The sequence below is a fragment of the Temnothorax americanus genome, unplaced genomic scaffold (genome assembly GCF_048541705.1).
Source record: "Temnothorax americanus isolate GAGA-0224 unplaced genomic scaffold, ASM4854170v1 Scaffold1, whole genome shotgun sequence".
Taxonomy (NCBI): Eukaryota; Metazoa; Arthropoda; class Insecta; order Hymenoptera; family Formicidae; genus Temnothorax; species Temnothorax americanus.
Genome location: NW_027509230.1, coordinates 5,874,837 through 5,892,811, shown reverse-complemented (window position 1 = coordinate 5,892,811; position 17,975 = coordinate 5,874,837). Strand labels below are relative to the sequence as shown.

The window sequence follows — 17,975 nt, the reverse complement described above, 5'->3', positions numbered from 1 at the left end:
CGTGATTACGAGGAATAATTAATTGTTTTAATCGTGATTTAAGATCCTCGGGTTTTGAGTCCTTTAAAATTTTTATAAAGCTTTTTGAATACTACATATTTGTATCTATAGCATTTTAATTTTTTAGATTTGCACATATTTATCTTCTCTTATATCTTTGGCTTCCAAGATCATAGGATGCTTCTTTGCACGATATTCCTTGTATTCTTACAGCTCGATTAATACTTAATATGTTAAATTTATAATTCTAATGTGGATGTTGCGATTTTTAAGTGGGTTTTTACATCATTAATCTTGAAATTTCTGGTCGTTTCCTAACATTGTCATTTTGATACAGTTAACGACGATAACATCTTTGATTGGTTCCTGTTAGGAGGCGTTTGTATTAACTCTTTCAGTATCTCATTAAGTGTATAAAAATCATATTTTCTTGTTAATCTTGATTTCTTCGGTCTTTAAATGTTCTTTTACTTTTAGATGTAAATGCATACACTTAAAGAAAGTGACAAATTTACCAAAAGTGGACGTGCGATATATGACACGTAGATGCTGAAAGGGTGAATCAACAAGCACATCCGCAATCGCCAAAGAGTACGTTAATAATTATCAAGAGGTGTAAAGAAATGAATAATAATGAGTAGAATAAGAAGTGATTTTACAAAACCATTTATTTCGATTTAAATAATAAATGATTAGCGTAATAGGATTAATATGATGTATAACTAAATACATATACGCAATGACATGGACTATAATACAATGATCATCAGGGCTCTATTGTACACTTGTTCCTTATTGTTTTATCATATCGCCACTGTTGCTAAAAGCACCGTGATATCATCTGGTTTACCACCTGAAAGGTTCAAAATTTCGTAAAATCTCCTTAAACTTTTTGTTCTTTTGTTCATATTAATGGATCAAATTCAAGCAAAATCAATAAAGGAAAAATTTCAATTAACATTTAATTTCTTCTATAAAAGAAAAGGAATAAAAAATTGCATTATATTAGGAATTTATCTTATGATTACTTATCTTATTTTTTTTAGATAAGTAATTACAAGATAAATTTCTAATATGATGTAATTGAGATATTTTTATATAAAGCGATTTATTTTATATCCAAAAAACGTTGCTGCTTGAAATACAGCGTAAATAATTAGTAGTGTCTTTCTTTTACATACCTATTGCATCGATCCCATTCTCTTGGGCATTTTGAGCAAACGGAGACATAAAGGCGCCGTCAAACGCCAAACGACGCGCCATCCACGCTATCGTGTTAGCGACGCATTGTATTTTCGTGGGGTCTCTCTCGCCCTCAATCTTACGCATCTCGGTGACTAGCAACTGGTCAGGCACATTGTCGAATACCCCGTCGGTTGCCAGAAGGATTACATCGCCGTCCTCAACCCCGAAACTCGAAGTGTCAGCGGATTCTGGACTGAATAGGAAAAAAGAACGTAATTATTCATAATTAATTTTCACGAGGATTGTGGTATCGCGATATAAATATCAATATGTGCGGTTACAGAAATACACAGAGATAAGCAGAATATATAAATCGCTGCATAAAAAATAATCTACCTGTCACGAAGTACTAGATCAGAATGTCCCGGAGGTGGCAGCGACAATTGGAAGGGAGTATTGAAGTAATGTTGTTGCTCCGAAGACCGATGTACCACCTCTCCCCGTCGTACAACTACGAAGCCGCTATCTCCTATATTGGCTGCGTAAATGCAGCTCGTCTCTTTATTAAGAACTATTACACACGCGGTGCTGCTACCTGTACACCAAAGAAATTTAATTAATATCAGAAAAAATCTTGAGACAACATTTCCAAATAATTTTGATTTATCTAATTTTTTTTTACCCACGATTAAAGGCACTATACTCACCTAATATTGGTTGTTTATTTTCTAACAATTCATAGTAACTACGCGCTAATAAGCCAGCTGGTTCTGTAGGTGTGAATCTGCCCATGGAGACTAGCCTCTCACACGTCCTCATTAGGAAATTAGAAAACTCTCCTGGATCGATTCCATAGTGTCGCCATCCCCCCACACCGTCAGCCACACCTGAAACATTAAAAGGTAATTAGTACCTGTACAAGGCAATTGTCTAAATAACTGCCAGTCAAGTTTACATTCTCAAATATGTACTTTAAAAGTTCAAGGTTTGTCTTGAAAAATAAATATTCGAATTACAATAATTAATTTAAAAGTAGAGAATCTACATATTAACAATTATCTATAACAAAATTATTATCTTTAAATTATTTTGTGAATAATTTAAGTGAACAATCTATGCCAATAAGGTACAATAATAATTTATGCACTTACTAGATTACAGACATAATTAATGAAATAGGTATTTTATGTTTGTTAAATGTACGAACGTTCAACATTACTTCAGATAGTTAACCTCGAGTAAAAATTATGTAAAAAATTGAACGCAGATAATATAATATTATTTATTTCTCTTAATTATCGTGTCCGTATTTAAAGCTGTGTAATTAAACTTTTATATTCAAAATAAAACTATACAGTATTACACAATGTTCATAAGTTAAAGGAAAGATGGCAAAAAATTAATACATATAAAATGTATAAAAAGAATTAATAATTTAAAATCTCTTAAAGTTCTTAAATCTTCAATCACACTTGCTGTATTTGAAGTAAAGCCTTTTTGCTCAAGCTTTGGAATGGAAAAAAAAAAGGAGGACAAAAACTGTAGGAGAGTGTAGAAAGCGCAGCAGAAAGTTCAGTCAAACACCACACGCGACGGATGAGAAGACGATACCATCTTCTGAAAGATAGTTTTACGGTGAATTTGGATTTCTATTCTTTTTCACCGCGGTTTTCCCATTTTTTCCTTTTTACAATCTTTTCCTCGTTTTTTCCCAAAATTCTCTTTTCCTTTGTTTGCTCCAAATGCATACACATTATTTCTTTTAAGTGTAGCAAGCGTAAAATTAAGAATAGCAGATCTTTTCCTCCTAAGAATTTACTTGGAATTTAAATTGTTTGTTCGGTGATTTAAACATTCCACATTGTCCACCAGTGGACTGTTGCTCGTTGTCATTTTAGAAAAAAAAAGTACATTTTTTTCAACCGTACGAGATAAAACTGAAACGGGCATAATTGAGATTAAAAACATAATTATAAGAAATTATAGAAATTAGTTGAAGGAAGCAGATCTCTTCAGTCCCAGCTAATATAGAAGCTTCTGAAAGACGTCTAAAAGACGTCTGAAAAATTATATCGTCTTTTAGACGTCTTTGTGATGCCTTTTAAAATTTTCCGCTGTGCTCTGGGGCCGACTTTGCTTCAGGCTTTTCCCCAGGCTTTCGGACAGGGATTCCGGAGCAAGAAAGGGACAAGAATCTTGAAATAGGGCGGCTAGGGAAGAGCAAAGCCCCAGCACGCGTGAGGCGATCGCGAGGCGTACTCGCCGCCGGGAGTCGCCCACCTATGACTTCGGCCGTCCTGAATCTGGCAGTGAACCAAGCGTCGTCGCCGAACTGGCCCCTGCGTATCCGGCTCCGGGCAAAGTCCTTGGGGAAACCGCACACGGCGGAGACGAGCGAGGTCTCGCGGCGCCTGGTGCTCGCGACGGCCGCGCTCGGCTGCTGCTCGCCGCCGCACGCGGTGCTGTAGCTCGCGATGCCGTTCCAGAGCGCGCGCGACAGCAATCGTCCAGTCCAGTAGATGGATTGCATCGCGGTATTGGCTCGCGATACACTGTCACCGCTCACGACGACGACGACGACGACGACGACGACGACGATGATAGCAACGACGACAACGTGGAGTAGCGTGCGATCAGCACCAGTGGAGTCGGCAGCATCGCGACGCGCATTCCTTTTGCTCGTTCCGTTTCGCTTCTTGGGCCCCAATTATCTCGCCGACTCACAGCCGTCTCGGCACCGTCCTCTCTCTCTCTCTCTCTCTCTCTCACACACACCCTTTTTCGCGCGCTCTGTCAGGACCCGCGGCCGAGGAACCACGAGGAATCGCGCGACGCGAAGCTGCCCACGATCGTCCCCGCGCTTATCGTTCATTCACCACACTCAGGAGGCACGGACACTGGCGGTAGTGGCAGTCAGAGTCAGTCACGGGAAAAGGTTCGGTGAATCGACTTGGTGCGCGGTCACGTGGCGCGCTGGCGTCGGACTCCGGTTAGACTTCGGCCTTTATGTTCTTTAAGCCCGTATCAGACTACCGACTGCGAAGGCCGACCCGACTGCCGATCGCGACTGCCGACTCTAATCGGTCAATCACATTGCCCAATCTGTCACCAAGTCGCCGATGCTGACTGATCGTATTTAAGCGAATTTTAGTGAGAATATGGCATCAATATTACCGAAAAAAAAGTATTCCTTTCAATGCATGCAAAATTTGAAAAAAACGAAAAAAACTTGTTCTTCTATGTTTCGTGTTTATAATAGAAGAAATCCGATATAAAAAGCAAAGGTTGTGGGTAAAGCCATGGATAGCACAGAGGCAAGAACAAGGAATACATCGCAATTTTTTTACTGAGTTAAGTCTTGAAGATCCAAACAAATTTTGCAGGTATTTTAAAATTAAAAAATTAAACATTTTAGGTATTATAACTTATAAGAGTAGACGTGATATAAAGTTTTTGTTTTTATTTTGAACAGATGTTTGAGAATGGACACTGCCACCTTTGAGGAGCTTCTTCATAAAGTTGCACCTTTGATTATGAAACAAAATACTCATCTTAGAAAAAATATCCTACCAGCAGAGAGATTATCTCTTACCGTATCCACAGGACACCCGCGGAACATTACAAATTACAACTAAACTATCACGTGATCGGAAACTGTATTTCTATTGGTTCCGACTTTGAGTCGGTGAGTCGAGAAATAGACCAAAGTCTAAAATGCGAGTCGGCCGACCAGTCAGTCGGCGCTTCGTTGTGATTGGCTAGATGTGAGCCGGCAGTCGCGATCGGCAGTCGGGTCGGCCTTCGCAGTCAGTAGTCTGATACAAGCTTTAGGCTCGCCCTAAGCCGGCTCCATACGGCGCACGTACAATTACATATGTTACATACGTGTCTATGAACTTCATACGACTCATACGACCAATCTCTGCTCTCTGCGGCGGCGACAAATCGCCACACTTGACAACGGGAAGGTGCTTTCTCGAAAGAAAAAATAATAATGAATGTATTCTCTCGACGGCTGACTTTTAGAAAAGCCTCCTAGGATCTCATTATTTTCTTGAATATAATTAGGGCGGGGCAGAGGGAGGAGCGGAGGAGAAATATACGGAGACACATTGAAATGCTTTCGGTCGATAATTGATTTGTCACTTAGCGAGATTAAAATAGTCTCGGCAGTCTATTATGTTAATTAGATAAATATGTGCATAGCTGTGTTATCTCTTTCACAATGCACTTCCCGAAGCCGCTTGGGTCCTATTGCTGAACTGACTGCACCAGAGAGAGAGTTCAGAGTTTATCTTTTGCCTTCCAATGAGTGAAAAAAAGATGAACTCTGAACTAGTGCAGCCAGTTCAACAATAGAAAACAGACCCTTGATATGTGACACATCTTTATTATTTAAGTCTATTTGATTGCTATTTGATATGCGGCTAGAATAATAATTGGCATGGCCCTGCGAGTGGCATAAGCTGAATTGTAATATATTTCACTGTATTTTACTTACGACCGACCGAAATTGTGTCGCGCGAATGCGACGAAAATGGTAGATATGGTGGAGGATATGGACAGCTTGGACGACAAGCTGTTCAGTAATGCATTTAGGAGAAATCCACCACCCGCTGAAAACGGCAAAAAGAGAATTACGTTTGCAGGTTTAATTAAAGCACATTAATACGTATTTTATAAGTGTCGTCCAAGCCGCACATTTGAAGAAACGTTTAACAGAGTTTTCATAGCTTTCTCGTATTCTTATGTATTAGATTATTTCATTATTTCTTGCTTATAGACGAGGACGATCCACTAGCTAGTTTGCTAGCTGATAAGGAAGATTTGCCCTCGAGCCAAAAGAATCCGGTAGCGGTAAAAGATAAGCGAAGTATAATAGATGACTTGTTTAATAAAAGAATTTCCAACGAGTCGTTGTCGAGCTCAAAGCCAGACGAAAAGGAAATGGGCTCGACGTCTGCATTCAACACCACGGGAATTGAGAGGCCAAAAGCATTGGATGACAAAGCAAAAAAGTTATCGTTGATGCAAGATTTGTTTGGAGATACGTCGCAGTTGAAAGAGTCAATTAGTAAGAAGTCCGTACAGCTGGAACTGGAAGTGACACAGCCCACAGCCGAGGTTTCTAAGACACAATCGCAACATTCGACGTATGCGCCAACAGCTTTTGGAACGAGAGAACCCCGCAGAGGCAAAAGAACCTCGGAGATAATCAATGATCCTCTAGGATTGTTCTCCTTGGGCGCAACGTCAAATCAAGCTGAGCAAACTGTGAATATAAATTCAAAATAGGCTTGTATATTTAAAACGTTCTAATATTTTATTTTGCTTGGTATTCATGCTTAATAATTTTGTTCCAATTTCAAAGACGACAGAGAGACGTACGGCATCTGCAGATCTTAGCAGACAGAAATTGGAAACCGAAGAATATTTGCCAGATTGGTTGGAACCTAAAAAAACCCCGGAAGATAAAAGCGATGATATTCAGGATAGAGTAACGCCTACCGAAGAATTGTTCATCAGCAAGCACAGAAGATCCAGCTCTGATAAAATTATTCGAGGGGTAAGCAGCAATACTGATATGTAATAAAAATGGTTTTATTTTTTTTATTATTATTATTTATTGCAGGTGGCAAACGTACCACAAGAGGATAAGACAATGGTAGCTGAATCACTGCCACGCGAAAAAGGAAGATCATCAAAATCATCGGGAAGTCAAAAAGAGATCAATGAATATGAGAAACAGCAAATTGAAGAAAATTATTCCAAGGTGAGCCTTGAAGTCGTTTTTTAAAAAGGAATTATGATTATCGCATTGCAATCGAAATTTATATTCAATCTTCCGATGCAGTCCAACACAATGGCTGTTCCAATTACTGATGTAAATACAAATTCGGAAAATGTGCATAGTAGCTTAATTTCCAAGAACATGGGCTATGAAAGTGCAATTCGTAAATTAGAATTAGAGAAGTCTCATCTGTCAGTGACGTTACATAGCTTAAATGAAAAGTATGAAAATGAGATAACGATTCTAGATGAATCGTATAAGTAAGTAGGATTTTTATCGAATTAAAATATCGACGATTTTTTTTTCCAAAAATTATTCATACAATTTTGTTCCTAAGGCGACAAATAGGATTCTTACAAGAAAGAACGGATACATTGGAAAAGAGAATGCAGCAAGAACTCGAGTGTTTAGAGGCAGATTATGAGGCAAAGATTGAAAAGCTGAAAAATGAAAAAGTACAAATTGAGACATTTTACAAGGAAGAATTGCAGAATTTAAAGGTATAAGATGGTTCAGTATTTTAAAATTGTCAATGGTTATACTGTTACAATTAATATTAGTTTTAATTAATTTATTTTATTTAGAAGGAACACGTGCAAGTTATAGAAGAAATTTATGAACGCCACTCTCAAAATATAAGATTGCTGCAGAAAGAGCATTTTGATACGATAGAAAGTATATTAAAAATGAGAGAGGTGGAGAATTTAGCTATGACAACCATAGCGACCCACAAGACTGACTTGCCAAACTTGTTACAAAAAGCTGATTTTATTGTAGAGAATATTAAAAATATGCAAGAAAAGACTGATCAAAGAGACGACCAAAGTATAAAGTTAAGAGAATATTGTTTAAAAAATCAAGAGGAAGATGTGCAAAGTATGTTCGAGATGCTGTTAGGTAAATAATTTTAAATAATTCGTAGTTTTATTCACTTTGTACATTATTATTACAGTACAAAATGTGGAAGTGAAGAAGCAACAGAAATTACTGGAACAAGAACATGAGAAAATAACGAAAGTAGCAGACAGATTGGATTCGCACGTTACGCAATTAATGCTCGAGTTAGAGAAAAAGAGCGCTATGCTCAATCAGGCATTGGAAACGCTACAAAAAAGGGAGCAATCTTTGTCACGCGAAAAAGAATTGTTTGAAGAAAAAGTACAATGGGAGCGTAATCATTTACAGGTAATTATCTAGTATTGATAATTGATATCTGAATATGTATTATGATGTATCTGTGAATGTGTATTATCTACAATATATTATAAGGCTATGAAAGAATCTTGGTTTAACGAACAAGAGAAACAACTGAAGGCTTTAACAAAGGAGAAAGAAGTGATCGCGGCTAAAAAGAAGCAATATGAAGTTTTAAGGACAATAAAAAGTAATTCGGATAATATTACGAAGATAGAGGTAAATTAAATGGATAAATCTCTATGAAATAAATATATATTAGAGAAATAAATAAAAAAATGTTGTTTTGCAGTCGGCAGCTGCAATAAAAGCAGCACAAGATGCCACTATACTCGCGAATCAGGAACGACTGAAATGGCAAGAAAAAATTAAATATCTCGAAGTGCAACAGCAGGCCTTAGAGGAAAGGGAATACCGGCTCTTAGCACGCGCCCAAGATCTCGAGAGTTTTACACAGGTAATGATAATCAAACGTACATGTGATTTAAACAGACGGTAATTAATATAATTAATTATTTAGATAGCATTTGCGAAAAATGAAGAAGCCATTAAAGCACTGAGAGACGTTCGTCACATCGATAAAGCTAAATTCAATTCTTATGGCAAATTTGAAAAGATTAATTTGGCAAGGTAACATGATACAATTGAATCCGTTTTAATAGTATAAAAAACTAATATGCTTGAATAATTTTGATTTTTTTTTTAGCGAAAAATTGGCTTTGGAAAAATTGAAAACAAGTACAAATACCCCGTACAACTACATAGACAAGCGAACATTATCTAATCAGCAACGCGAGTTTCAAGTTACTACTCATTTTACGGTAAGAGGAAAATAAATATGAAACATATAATAATAATAAACTTCATTATTTTGAATTATTCTATAAATTAATATTTTACATATATATATATTTTTTTACACAATTGTTTTATATATTTATACACAATTGGTTTTCAGGAAGTCGTTGATCCTCAATTAGTAATGTTGAAGTTGAACCTGGACGATCAATTAGATAATATTCAATATACATGACTGCCATGAAGTTTTGATACACAACATGCAAATGCATATTATATACTTTTTGCATGAAGCATGAACACTGTTTAGTATTTTATATATTTCAAATAACAGACAATAAACATTCACATATTTATTACGTAACAGTTGAATCACCATTGACGCTATCCATTGAATCACCATTGACAGTTGAACTTGTACTCTCATCTGTAAATAATAACCTTCAGTCACTATTATATCCTATTGTTATAATTGTTATATTTCAAATAGATATATTTCTTCCTCTTGTTATTATTTAATGCTTTACATTATCATTTCAATCTTCAATAAATAGCAAACGCACTACTATTAAAAGTATTGAAAAGTCAAAATCTCAAATATTACCTTCAATATTATCGCTATTATCCAAGATATATTCTTGGAGCGCTACTACATTTTCTTTCAAGGTTTCCAGCTGAGCAATACTGCATCTTGTTTGATATAATTTGTTTCCTACAGCTTCCGTGCACGTTGTCTAAAAGACAGATTACAAAGTATAGATATACTTGCTTAAGGTGAAATTTCATGGTCAGTGAAAAGTAGCAGCAGATTGTACTGATTGACTACAAAATAGAGAAGTTCTAGGAACTCGAGAACTTCTCTATTTTATAGCCAATCAGTACGATCTGCTGCTGCTTTTTACTGCCCATGAAATTTTACCTTAAGGATTCTCATTTTACATCTCCAATGCTTGAATAAACTTCCCATATTTCTTACCACAGCTTGAATCAACTTTAAAGGATCCACGTTATCCTCCTTATCATTAGTGAGTGCTTTGTGAAGATCTCCTACGTTATTCAATAATTGGATCGCATCGGTGAACATTGTTGCCACGTTTCTGAAACAGCACGTCAAAGTCTCATAGTCTCAAGAAAGAAAATAGAAGATTCATATACTCTGTGATACATACTCTGCAAAATCGTGTGGCACAGGCAAGCCTGAGACGTCCTTCGTAGAGTTTACCATTTTTTGTATAGAATGCTTGTGCGACGTAATCGTACTGAAATGTTTTGCAATGTTCTCCTTGCATTGTTCCCTGTCCTCTGTGAACAATGGGGCCATTTACGCATGTAATTGCGACGATTCTCCACTGAGAGTGGAACAATTAATTCCAATTAGAAGTAATTCGGCAGAACTCACTTCTCAAGTCTTGCAATTCCTTCAGCAACTTATCGTACTCACTGGTCTCCGTGTCAAGACGGTCCAATTCGCGTTGTTTAGCGAGCCTTTTCTGCTGCATAACCTTTATAAAATGTTCTACGTCCTCCATGTCCAACAGATCACGCGCTAACGGACACAAAAAATATTCAGAAAAGTCTATCGTAATGGTTGATAGAAATTTCGAAAACCACTCTCGATCGAAACGTCCCTCGATTTCATTTCAACAAGTTTTCAAACAAACTTCCATGCATATCTCTATAGTACAAAAACGCAGGATAGGCAACTACTGAATTATCGCATTTCCCAATCCTACAGGGAATCGATCATGTATCTTTTCCCCTAGGACGGAAACGTGAAAAGTGAAAAGTTTACCGTTGAGTGTCGTCTTATCAACGCTCCGCGTTGATTGGTTGGTTCTAAAAGTAAGAGCCAATCACGTTCGACTGCTACTTGGCTGGCAGCTTGGTCTGCCGAACGCGACCGTTGTTGCTGGACTAAACTGGATTTGCGTGTGTTTGAGCTGTTCGGTTTCTCATCTAGAGTTCCAAACAACAATGCACGATCTGTGGCCTGTCATAGAATTTTAACATATATATTCGCGCACGTGTAGCGTGCCCGGTTACGTTGCACTTTGTTGCAATTCTAATAATGTGACAGGAGGCCTCGGCCGGGCAATTCGTTCGACATCATTTTGAACAAATCCCAAAATGAGCACGATCTTGGAAAAAATCGCCTCGATCGAGGCCGAGGTAATCACCGCTCCGTGTTACGCCGCGTATACGCAATTCACGATATATTTTTCGCGGCATTATCGCAACACCGTGCGTCTCCTCTTCCAGATGGCCCGTACCCAGAAGAACAAGGCGACCTCCGGGCATCTGGGTCTGCTGAAGGCGAAACTAGCCAAGCTTAGACGCGAGCTGATCACCCCGAAGGGCGGCGGCGGGGGTGGCGAGCAAGGTTTCGAGGTCGCCAAGACCGGTGACGCTCGTATCGGCTTCGTCGGTGCGTCCCTCCCAATTATGACAAATAATGACAGACAATATGTTGACAGATAACAGTCTCGATGTTCCTTGATCTGTTTGTAGCATGTGTGTGTGAGACTCTTTAAAATATGATAAAATCCTTACGGATTATGTTATACGCAACATTCTTATATTTCATTCTATACACGATTTTACCTGATAATTAAATTTTTAGGTTTCCCTTCCGTGGGAAAGTCCACCCTGTTGAGTACACTCGCCGGTGTGTACTCCGAAGTAGCCGAATACGAGTTCACAACCCTCACAACTGTCCCTGGTTGCATAAAGTATAAAGGTGCAAAAATACAGGTAAATCCATTTCCCCAATGAATACGGTTTGTTATATATTTTGTGCGTCTGGTGATCGACCTTTTGTATCAGTATTTTTTATCTTGAATATTTCTCAGTTTAAATTGAAATTAACTGTATGTGGCAGTAAAATCGAGTAAGATTGTAACAGAGTGCATCTTGCAGCTGTTAGATCTTCCAGGTATTATAGAGGGCGCAAAAGACGGCAAAGGACGTGGACGACAAGTCATCGCTGTGGCGCGAACATGCAGCTTGATCTTCATCGTCTTGGACGTGCTCAAACCGCTCGGGCACAAGCGGCTGATCGAGCACGAATTGGAAGGTTTTGGTCTGCGACTGAACAAACAGCCACCAAATATAACTTTTAAGAAGAAGGACAAGGGTGGTATCAATTTACAAACAATGGTAAGAAAATGATCTAGAATAACCATTTGACAATTGAAGTAATTTATTGTACCCGAATTGACCTTTTTGTAAAATGAGGTATACATGGGATGAGAGTTGAAATCGAACCCTCAATCCGTCGACTAAAAAAGTCGACCGTTCTCAAGTGAAATCGTGCGTTCCCGAATAACCGATTAGCGTTGATACTTGATGCAGCGTCAAATATCGAAATTAAAAATTATTACGATTGTTTCAGTGCCCGCAAACTGAATTGGATTTCGATACGGTAAAAATGATCTTGTCAGAATATAAAATTAGCAACGCGGACATCACGCTGAGGTACGACGCCACTTCAGACGACTTGATTGACGTTATAGAAGGGAATCGCGTTTATGTCCCTTGCATTTACCTCTTGAATAAAATAGGTAATTGTGTGATAATAAACATCATAAGTGTATTATAATAAGAAACATCGATAAATAAGAATGCTCTCTCGTAGATCAAATAAGCATAGAAGAACTAGATGTTATTTATAAAATTCCACACTGCGTGCCGATCTCAGCCCATCACAAATGGAACTTCGACGATCTGCTGGAGAAGATGTGGGACTACCTACAACTTGTTAGAATGTAAGTTTACAATTTAAATTGTTGTATAAACTGATTTATAAAATTCTATTAAAACGACATATAATTTTCATTTTTGTAACAGTTACACGAAACCGAAGGGACAACTCCCAGACTATAACGCACCCGTAGTATTAAATACCGAAAGGCGAACCGTTGAAGATTTCTGTAACAAGCTTCACAGATCGATTGCGAAAGAATTTAAATAGTAAGTTTTTCGTATTTTATTTTTTATAATTTTTGAAAAATGATTATTTGCTCGTTGCTGGATATTAGCAAATCGATCATGTTGCAGCGCGTTAGTATGGGGCTCATCGGTAAAACACCAACCTCAGAAAGTAGGGAAGGACCATCTTCTTTGTGACGAGGATGTTGTGCAAATTGTGAAAAAAGTGTGATGTTTTTCTTGTCGTTTCTTGGCAGCAAAAATAAACTTAATGAGATTAATGATATCAGGTTTGTAAAAATATTGCATGTTAATTAAATATAATGGATATATTATATACGTACATATATAATACATATATTTAAATCGCTATTATATTCGATTGAGATGATGAGAAAACATACAAATGTAACATAAATAATGAAGAACTGTGGTAAATCTTTGCAACATTATAAATACATTTGGTTTTATATGTGAAATTGTGTATAAAACACAATCTCGAGATTTATATTTTATACCTATCATTTAAGGGGATCCTAAAGCCGTCTGTAATACCGGCTTTTTTTCTTAGCACTAATCTTTTACGTGGCTTTATAGAAATGCAAAATTCTTGTCTATGAATTAAAGTACGCATCAAAATTTAGGTCATGGTGGTCGACGTTATATCGAAAACGAGAAAAAATTAATATTTTTGTTAATTTTTGGTATACGTGACGACAATATTTGCTTTGTACAAAAATTCCACAATAAATATCCATAAAATTAGACCGGCATGACCTAGGGACAACATTTAAGAACAATATCGTGCAATTAGATCTAAGATTGAAAGCCTAGAAAAAAAGATTAGTTTAAATAAACTTTTATATGTGCAAAAGCACATCCAGGTTGACATTGCGTGTAACGAGAGATGGGGCAGCACGCGAAACAAGGACAGATGCCTCTCGTTAGACAAGGACAGATATAGATATATGACATAGAAAACAGGATTAGAAATGTTGACATTACCGACGTCGAGGAAGTTCAGCCTTCACTTTAGGATCCCTCAAATTATACATTTTTTATTTTATATACTCGTATGAACGGAAATAATATATAAATGAAACAAAATATTAAAGATATGAATTATCTTTATATAACGTCATATTTCGTAACATGTATAATTCATGACAAATAATTAGTGTTTTAAAAATGGAAAAAATATTTCTATAGTAAAAATTAATTTATCCTTACATATACACATACATTTATATACATGCAATCATAAATTATTTACAAAGTTTTCAAAATATATTCCTTTCTTTGTTGGTCCAGTAATTTTTCCAAGTGTTCGCATCTTGAATTAGCGTCACCAAGTTTTTTATTGAGATTCTTTATAATTAAAACCTTTTGAGTGACTATAAATTTTATTCTAAAACAAAGCGTCAGATTCATTGAGTCTACAATATTTGTTGCGATGTATTACAATAATTTATGATATCGATTTATGCATTAATCTTTTATTAATGCGTTATCGGATATTAATCTTTACCTGCTATGCAATTGTGCCATAAGTTGATCTCTGTTAACGTTATTCTGTGTTATTTCTTGATAAAGCGATGCGATTTTATCTTCCAACTCTCTTTTTTCCGTCTCAATTTCCTTCCTTGCTATCTTTTTTGCATCGTCTCTCTCTGTAGTCAACCTTACAATCGTCTATAAATCGACAAATTGCAAATTAATGATAGTAATGATATGTAATCAATTGGTTATTTTCATAAAATTTACCTCATTCATATTATTGAGATTGGATATGCATTCTTTTAATTTGTTTTCTGTTTTTCCAAACTGAATTTCTGTACATTTGAATCTTTCTTCCAACAATAGTAATTTATTTTTATGAATACCCTCGTTTTTAATTGCGGCTTGCAATTTTGCATCGTAATCTTCTTTCATTAGCCTGAAAATGATTTCGACAATTGAATTGTGACAATTTTCTTAATACTTCTATGCTTAATTGGGAAGATACGTTATAAACTTACTCCAATTTATTATCGAAACTTTGCTGCAGTTTAGCTTGCATTTCACGAGATTCTTTTTCCAGTCTAACTATAGCGAGCTCTATCTGCTTGTCTCTCTCCTTTTGACAATTGTTACGAATTGCAGTCTCCGCTTTTGTGAAAGTCACGCTTTGTTCTTTTTTATAATTATCCGCCCACGCGAGCCATTCTTTTCTCAAGGATTCCTCGCAATTCCTCTTAGCAATTTCGTGTTGCTCTTTTAATCTTTCTGTTTCTTTCTGCAGAAAAAAAAGTTAAGTAATTATATATATAAATTATTGTTAAATGATTGTTTCTTGTCAACGGTGAAAGAATATTTTTAAAACCGACCTGAAAATGTAATTCCGTTTGTTGTATCATCACGCTTGTTTCCCGGTCGCGTTTCTTTTGCTCTGCAACGAGCATCGATTTCTCTCTTTCGAAATGCTCCACGAATGTCTTTTGTTGCGTCTGAAAATGCGCTTCTTGCTCTTCCAGGTTTTCTTTGTACCTAGTCAATATCATTATGATTTATATAGACTTAATTAAAATTAATTTATTAACAATTAATTGTTATTAATTTTGTGGCGAAGTAAATGTCTCTTATTCGGATTAATTTATTAATTAAAATTATATTAAGATTAATACACGGTGTGCAGGATTTACGATACCTTGCCGCCAATATATCTTTCTCCTTAGCCAACATTTTCTCATGGCTGTCTGTCAACTCGATTCGCAATTGCTCCAGCTGCTGATTCGACCTACGCATCGCGCGCAATTCCGTATCTTGTAACTCCTTTATATGCGTGCGTCTTAACTCCTGTATCTCCTGTTGATGTTGCTCCATCATATTGTGCAATTCTGGCTCCAGCCCTTTTACTGTCATTTCCTACGATATCAATAATCTCCGTGTAGTATTTAACTATTTATTGTGCCGTGTAACTTCATTGTACTATTGTATACAACATTTTGTCTGTAATGTCAGTTACCTATCAGATCTCTTTGCTCATCCCCCCTGCCTAAAGATATTATTTTCCAGAATTGAATTTGTAATTTGAGACCCAAGAAGTGACCTCTTGAATTATATTTACTAATAATAATCGACGTAAATTAACGATTACCTTGATTTTTGATGTTTTCATCTCTAGCCATCGTTCACGCCGGATCTTCTCGGACGCTGCCATATTCTCCTTCGCGCGTTGCAACTCGACGGCGTGTCTCTCGCTAATTACTTTCAAGTCTCGCTGGATCTTCTGTTCCATCTCTTTAATTTGTCGCGCCAGGGAGTCGCATTTCTGCGTGAGATCCGTCTTCTCGGCTAGCAGTTGTTCGATAAACTTCTGATGGCGTTTCACGATCGTCCGGTACTTGTTCTCCAATTCCTTCGTCCTGACGACGTGATGGCGTTTCTGCGACGTCATTTTATCGCACGCCGCCTTGCGCTCGGACTTTAATTGATTTTTCAAACACTCTATCGTCGCGTTTTTCTCCTCGATTTGTAATCTCGCGGTCTCTAAATCGTCCCGTTGACAGCTGAGGTTCTGCACTTCGTACCTGCGGGAGGAGAAACGTTTTACATAATTTTTATCCGTTTTCTTCTTTCACGCGCGATACACTTCGCTTACAAGATATTAGAGGAAGTCCCCACCTACTAGGATTTTGGCAGGACGAGATTACAATTGTTGCGTTATTGGCAGCTACGTCACTCTCCGGCGTATCTTCTGCAATAAAGATTGTAACGTTACACAAATTTTTTTTTGACAAATAAAATAAGTGTGTGTGAAACCCTAAATTTTTTAAATATAATTTTAATGATGCTAGTTTATTAAATCTTAGTACCATTTTCTAGCGTCCCTAAAAAGGACATTATATCTTCGTAAGTTGTTGCAATTGACCCACACTTGTCTGTGGCAACATCTTTCTCCGGTTCGATCTGCGCTCAATTACAATTTGATTTTTAATAACGGAGCGAAGTTATCGCGCTTATGAACATCGATATAATCCTTGAATAAATCGGACTTTATTCTTAAAGATAAACTTAAGGTGATCCTAAAGCCGTGATCCTAACCGGTTTTTTTCTTAGCACTAATCTTTTACGTGGCTTTATAGAAATGCAAAATTCTTGTCTAGAATTAAAGTACGCATCAAAATCTAGGTCATGGTGGTCGAATTTATATCAAAAACGAAAAAAAAATTAATATTTTTTGTTACACGTGACGACCACCATATATAAATTCGACCACCATGACCTAGATTTTGATGCGTACTTTAATTCTAGACAAGAATTTTGCATTTCTATAAAGCCACGTAAAAGATTAGTGCTAAGAAAAAAACCGGTTAAAATCACGGCTTTAGGATCACCTTAAAGTTGAACTTTTTATTTCTTACTTGTCCCGAGTACTTGCGCATTGCTGGCTCGAGATCGACATCGTATTTTACATCGACGGCCAGTAAATCCATTCGATTGCATTCTGCGATTTCAATATTGCTATCTTTTTCCAATTTGTTCATCATGTTGCACAACTGTTCGAACGAGCGAGACGGCTCGATCAGGTTCTGATTGAAATCACGCTTTTTCTCGCGTAAATTCTTCGCTGCCATGTCCGTTTGATATATTTGCCTACGGGAAAATATATAAACGGGGTATACCGAGCTGGTCGACAAACTTACGTGCATTGACGTGCAGATGCATTTATTTAAGCGCCGCTCGTCGATCGCCATGGCGATGCACGTCAGCACGTGTTGTAAACAAGGGTGAATCAGGTGAATGGATTCTCTTTAGGGCCCGAGCAGAGAATAGCTGACGTATAACTTCAAGACAATGTTTTATGTAAATCTTTTGTTTTTAGTAACGCACAATACTGTCTTGTGTCTCACGTCTTAAACGTATGCACGAAGTGTCAATATTTGTAAGACTTGAGACACTACAAGACGGTATTGTGCGTTACTAAAAACAAAGATTTAAAGCATAAAACATTATCTTAAAATTATAAGTAAGCTATTCTGCTCGGACTTTCATGTGTCGGCGAAACACGAAATGCACGCATATGCATAATTGCAGGTGA

The 17,975-nt window shown here is 37.0% G+C and overlaps 5 protein-coding genes across 11 annotated transcripts in view; 2 read left to right on the top strand and 3 right to left on the bottom strand.

Annotated features, from left to right (window-relative positions):
• Nucleotides 1-650: 650 nt before the first annotated feature.
• Nucleotides 651-4,178, bottom strand: LOC143900751 (protein phosphatase PTC7 homolog). Its single transcript, XM_077412472.1, has 5 exons — nucleotides 3,466-4,178; nucleotides 1,893-2,072; nucleotides 1,582-1,780; nucleotides 1,182-1,438; nucleotides 651-853 (listed from the first exon to the last, which is right to left on the bottom strand). The coding sequence occupies exons 1-5, from the start codon at nucleotides 3,713-3,715 to the stop codon at nucleotides 804-806; spliced, it is 936 nt and encodes a 311-aa protein (XP_077268598.1). The 5' UTR covers nucleotides 3,716-4,178; the 3' UTR covers nucleotides 651-803.
• Nucleotides 4,179-5,022: 844 nt separating this feature from the next.
• Nucleotides 5,023-9,332, top strand: Twy (fas-binding factor 1 twitchy). Of its 2 annotated transcripts, none has more exons than XM_077409885.1 (13): nucleotides 5,023-5,153; nucleotides 5,969-6,459; nucleotides 6,557-6,751; nucleotides 6,818-6,958; nucleotides 7,040-7,236; nucleotides 7,314-7,476; nucleotides 7,561-7,852; nucleotides 7,929-8,161; nucleotides 8,246-8,389; nucleotides 8,463-8,627; nucleotides 8,691-8,800; nucleotides 8,877-8,991; nucleotides 9,129-9,332. In XM_077409885.1, the coding sequence occupies exons 2-13, from the start codon at nucleotides 6,133-6,135 to the stop codon at nucleotides 9,201-9,203; spliced, it is 2,157 nt and encodes a 718-aa protein (XP_077266011.1). In that variant the 5' UTR covers nucleotides 5,023-5,153; nucleotides 5,969-6,132; the 3' UTR covers nucleotides 9,204-9,332. The 2 variants fall into 2 exon arrangements, with proteins under 2 accessions (XP_077266011.1, XP_077265933.1); XM_077409807.1 differs by lacking the exon at nucleotides 5,023-5,153 and adding an exon at nucleotides 5,358-5,834.
• On the bottom strand, nucleotides 9,262-10,778 carry LOC143901463 (uncharacterized). Its single transcript, XM_077413835.1, has 5 exons — nucleotides 10,368-10,778; nucleotides 10,138-10,270; nucleotides 9,945-10,065; nucleotides 9,573-9,702; nucleotides 9,262-9,395 (listed from the first exon to the last, which is right to left on the bottom strand). The coding sequence occupies exons 1-5, from the start codon at nucleotides 10,495-10,497 to the stop codon at nucleotides 9,325-9,327; spliced, it is 585 nt and encodes a 194-aa protein (XP_077269961.1). The 5' UTR covers nucleotides 10,498-10,778; the 3' UTR covers nucleotides 9,262-9,324.
• A 168-nt stretch (nucleotides 10,779-10,946) lies between these two features.
• Nucleotides 10,947-13,181, top strand: 128up (GTP-binding protein 128up). The gene is made up of 8 exons (XM_077412139.1): nucleotides 10,947-11,137; nucleotides 11,228-11,393; nucleotides 11,589-11,719; nucleotides 11,885-12,124; nucleotides 12,360-12,528; nucleotides 12,603-12,732; nucleotides 12,815-12,937; nucleotides 13,025-13,181. The coding sequence occupies exons 1-8, from the start codon at nucleotides 11,096-11,098 to the stop codon at nucleotides 13,125-13,127; spliced, it is 1,104 nt and encodes a 367-aa protein (XP_077268265.1). The 5' UTR covers nucleotides 10,947-11,095; the 3' UTR covers nucleotides 13,128-13,181.
• An 827-nt stretch (nucleotides 13,182-14,008) lies between these two features.
• The window catches only part of Dila (centrosomal protein dilatory), a 69,620-nt gene continuing 65,653 nt past the window's right edge, over nucleotides 14,009-17,975 (bottom strand). For 3 of the 6 annotated variants that reach the window (XM_077410317.1, XM_077410407.1, XM_077410503.1), the window contains exons 4-13: nucleotides 17,299-17,530; nucleotides 16,750-16,843; nucleotides 16,559-16,631; nucleotides 16,032-16,464; nucleotides 15,582-15,799; nucleotides 15,262-15,421; nucleotides 14,914-15,170; nucleotides 14,660-14,831; nucleotides 14,424-14,587; nucleotides 14,009-14,303 (exon numbers count right to left, since the gene is read on the bottom strand). In XM_077410317.1, coding sequence (XP_077266443.1) covers nucleotides 14,165-14,303; nucleotides 14,424-14,587; nucleotides 14,660-14,831; nucleotides 14,914-15,170; nucleotides 15,262-15,421; nucleotides 15,582-15,799; nucleotides 16,032-16,464; nucleotides 16,559-16,631; nucleotides 16,750-16,843; nucleotides 17,299-17,511 — 1,923 coding nt within the window. In that variant the 5' untranslated portion in view covers nucleotides 17,512-17,530 and the 3' untranslated portion in view covers nucleotides 14,009-14,164. The remainder of the gene's footprint in view (nucleotides 14,304-14,423; nucleotides 14,588-14,659; nucleotides 14,832-14,913; nucleotides 15,171-15,261; nucleotides 15,422-15,581; nucleotides 15,800-16,031; nucleotides 16,465-16,558; nucleotides 16,632-16,749; nucleotides 16,844-17,298; nucleotides 17,531-17,975) is intronic. The other 3 variants (XM_077410583.1, XM_077410674.1, XM_077410762.1) reach the window with 3 other exon arrangements.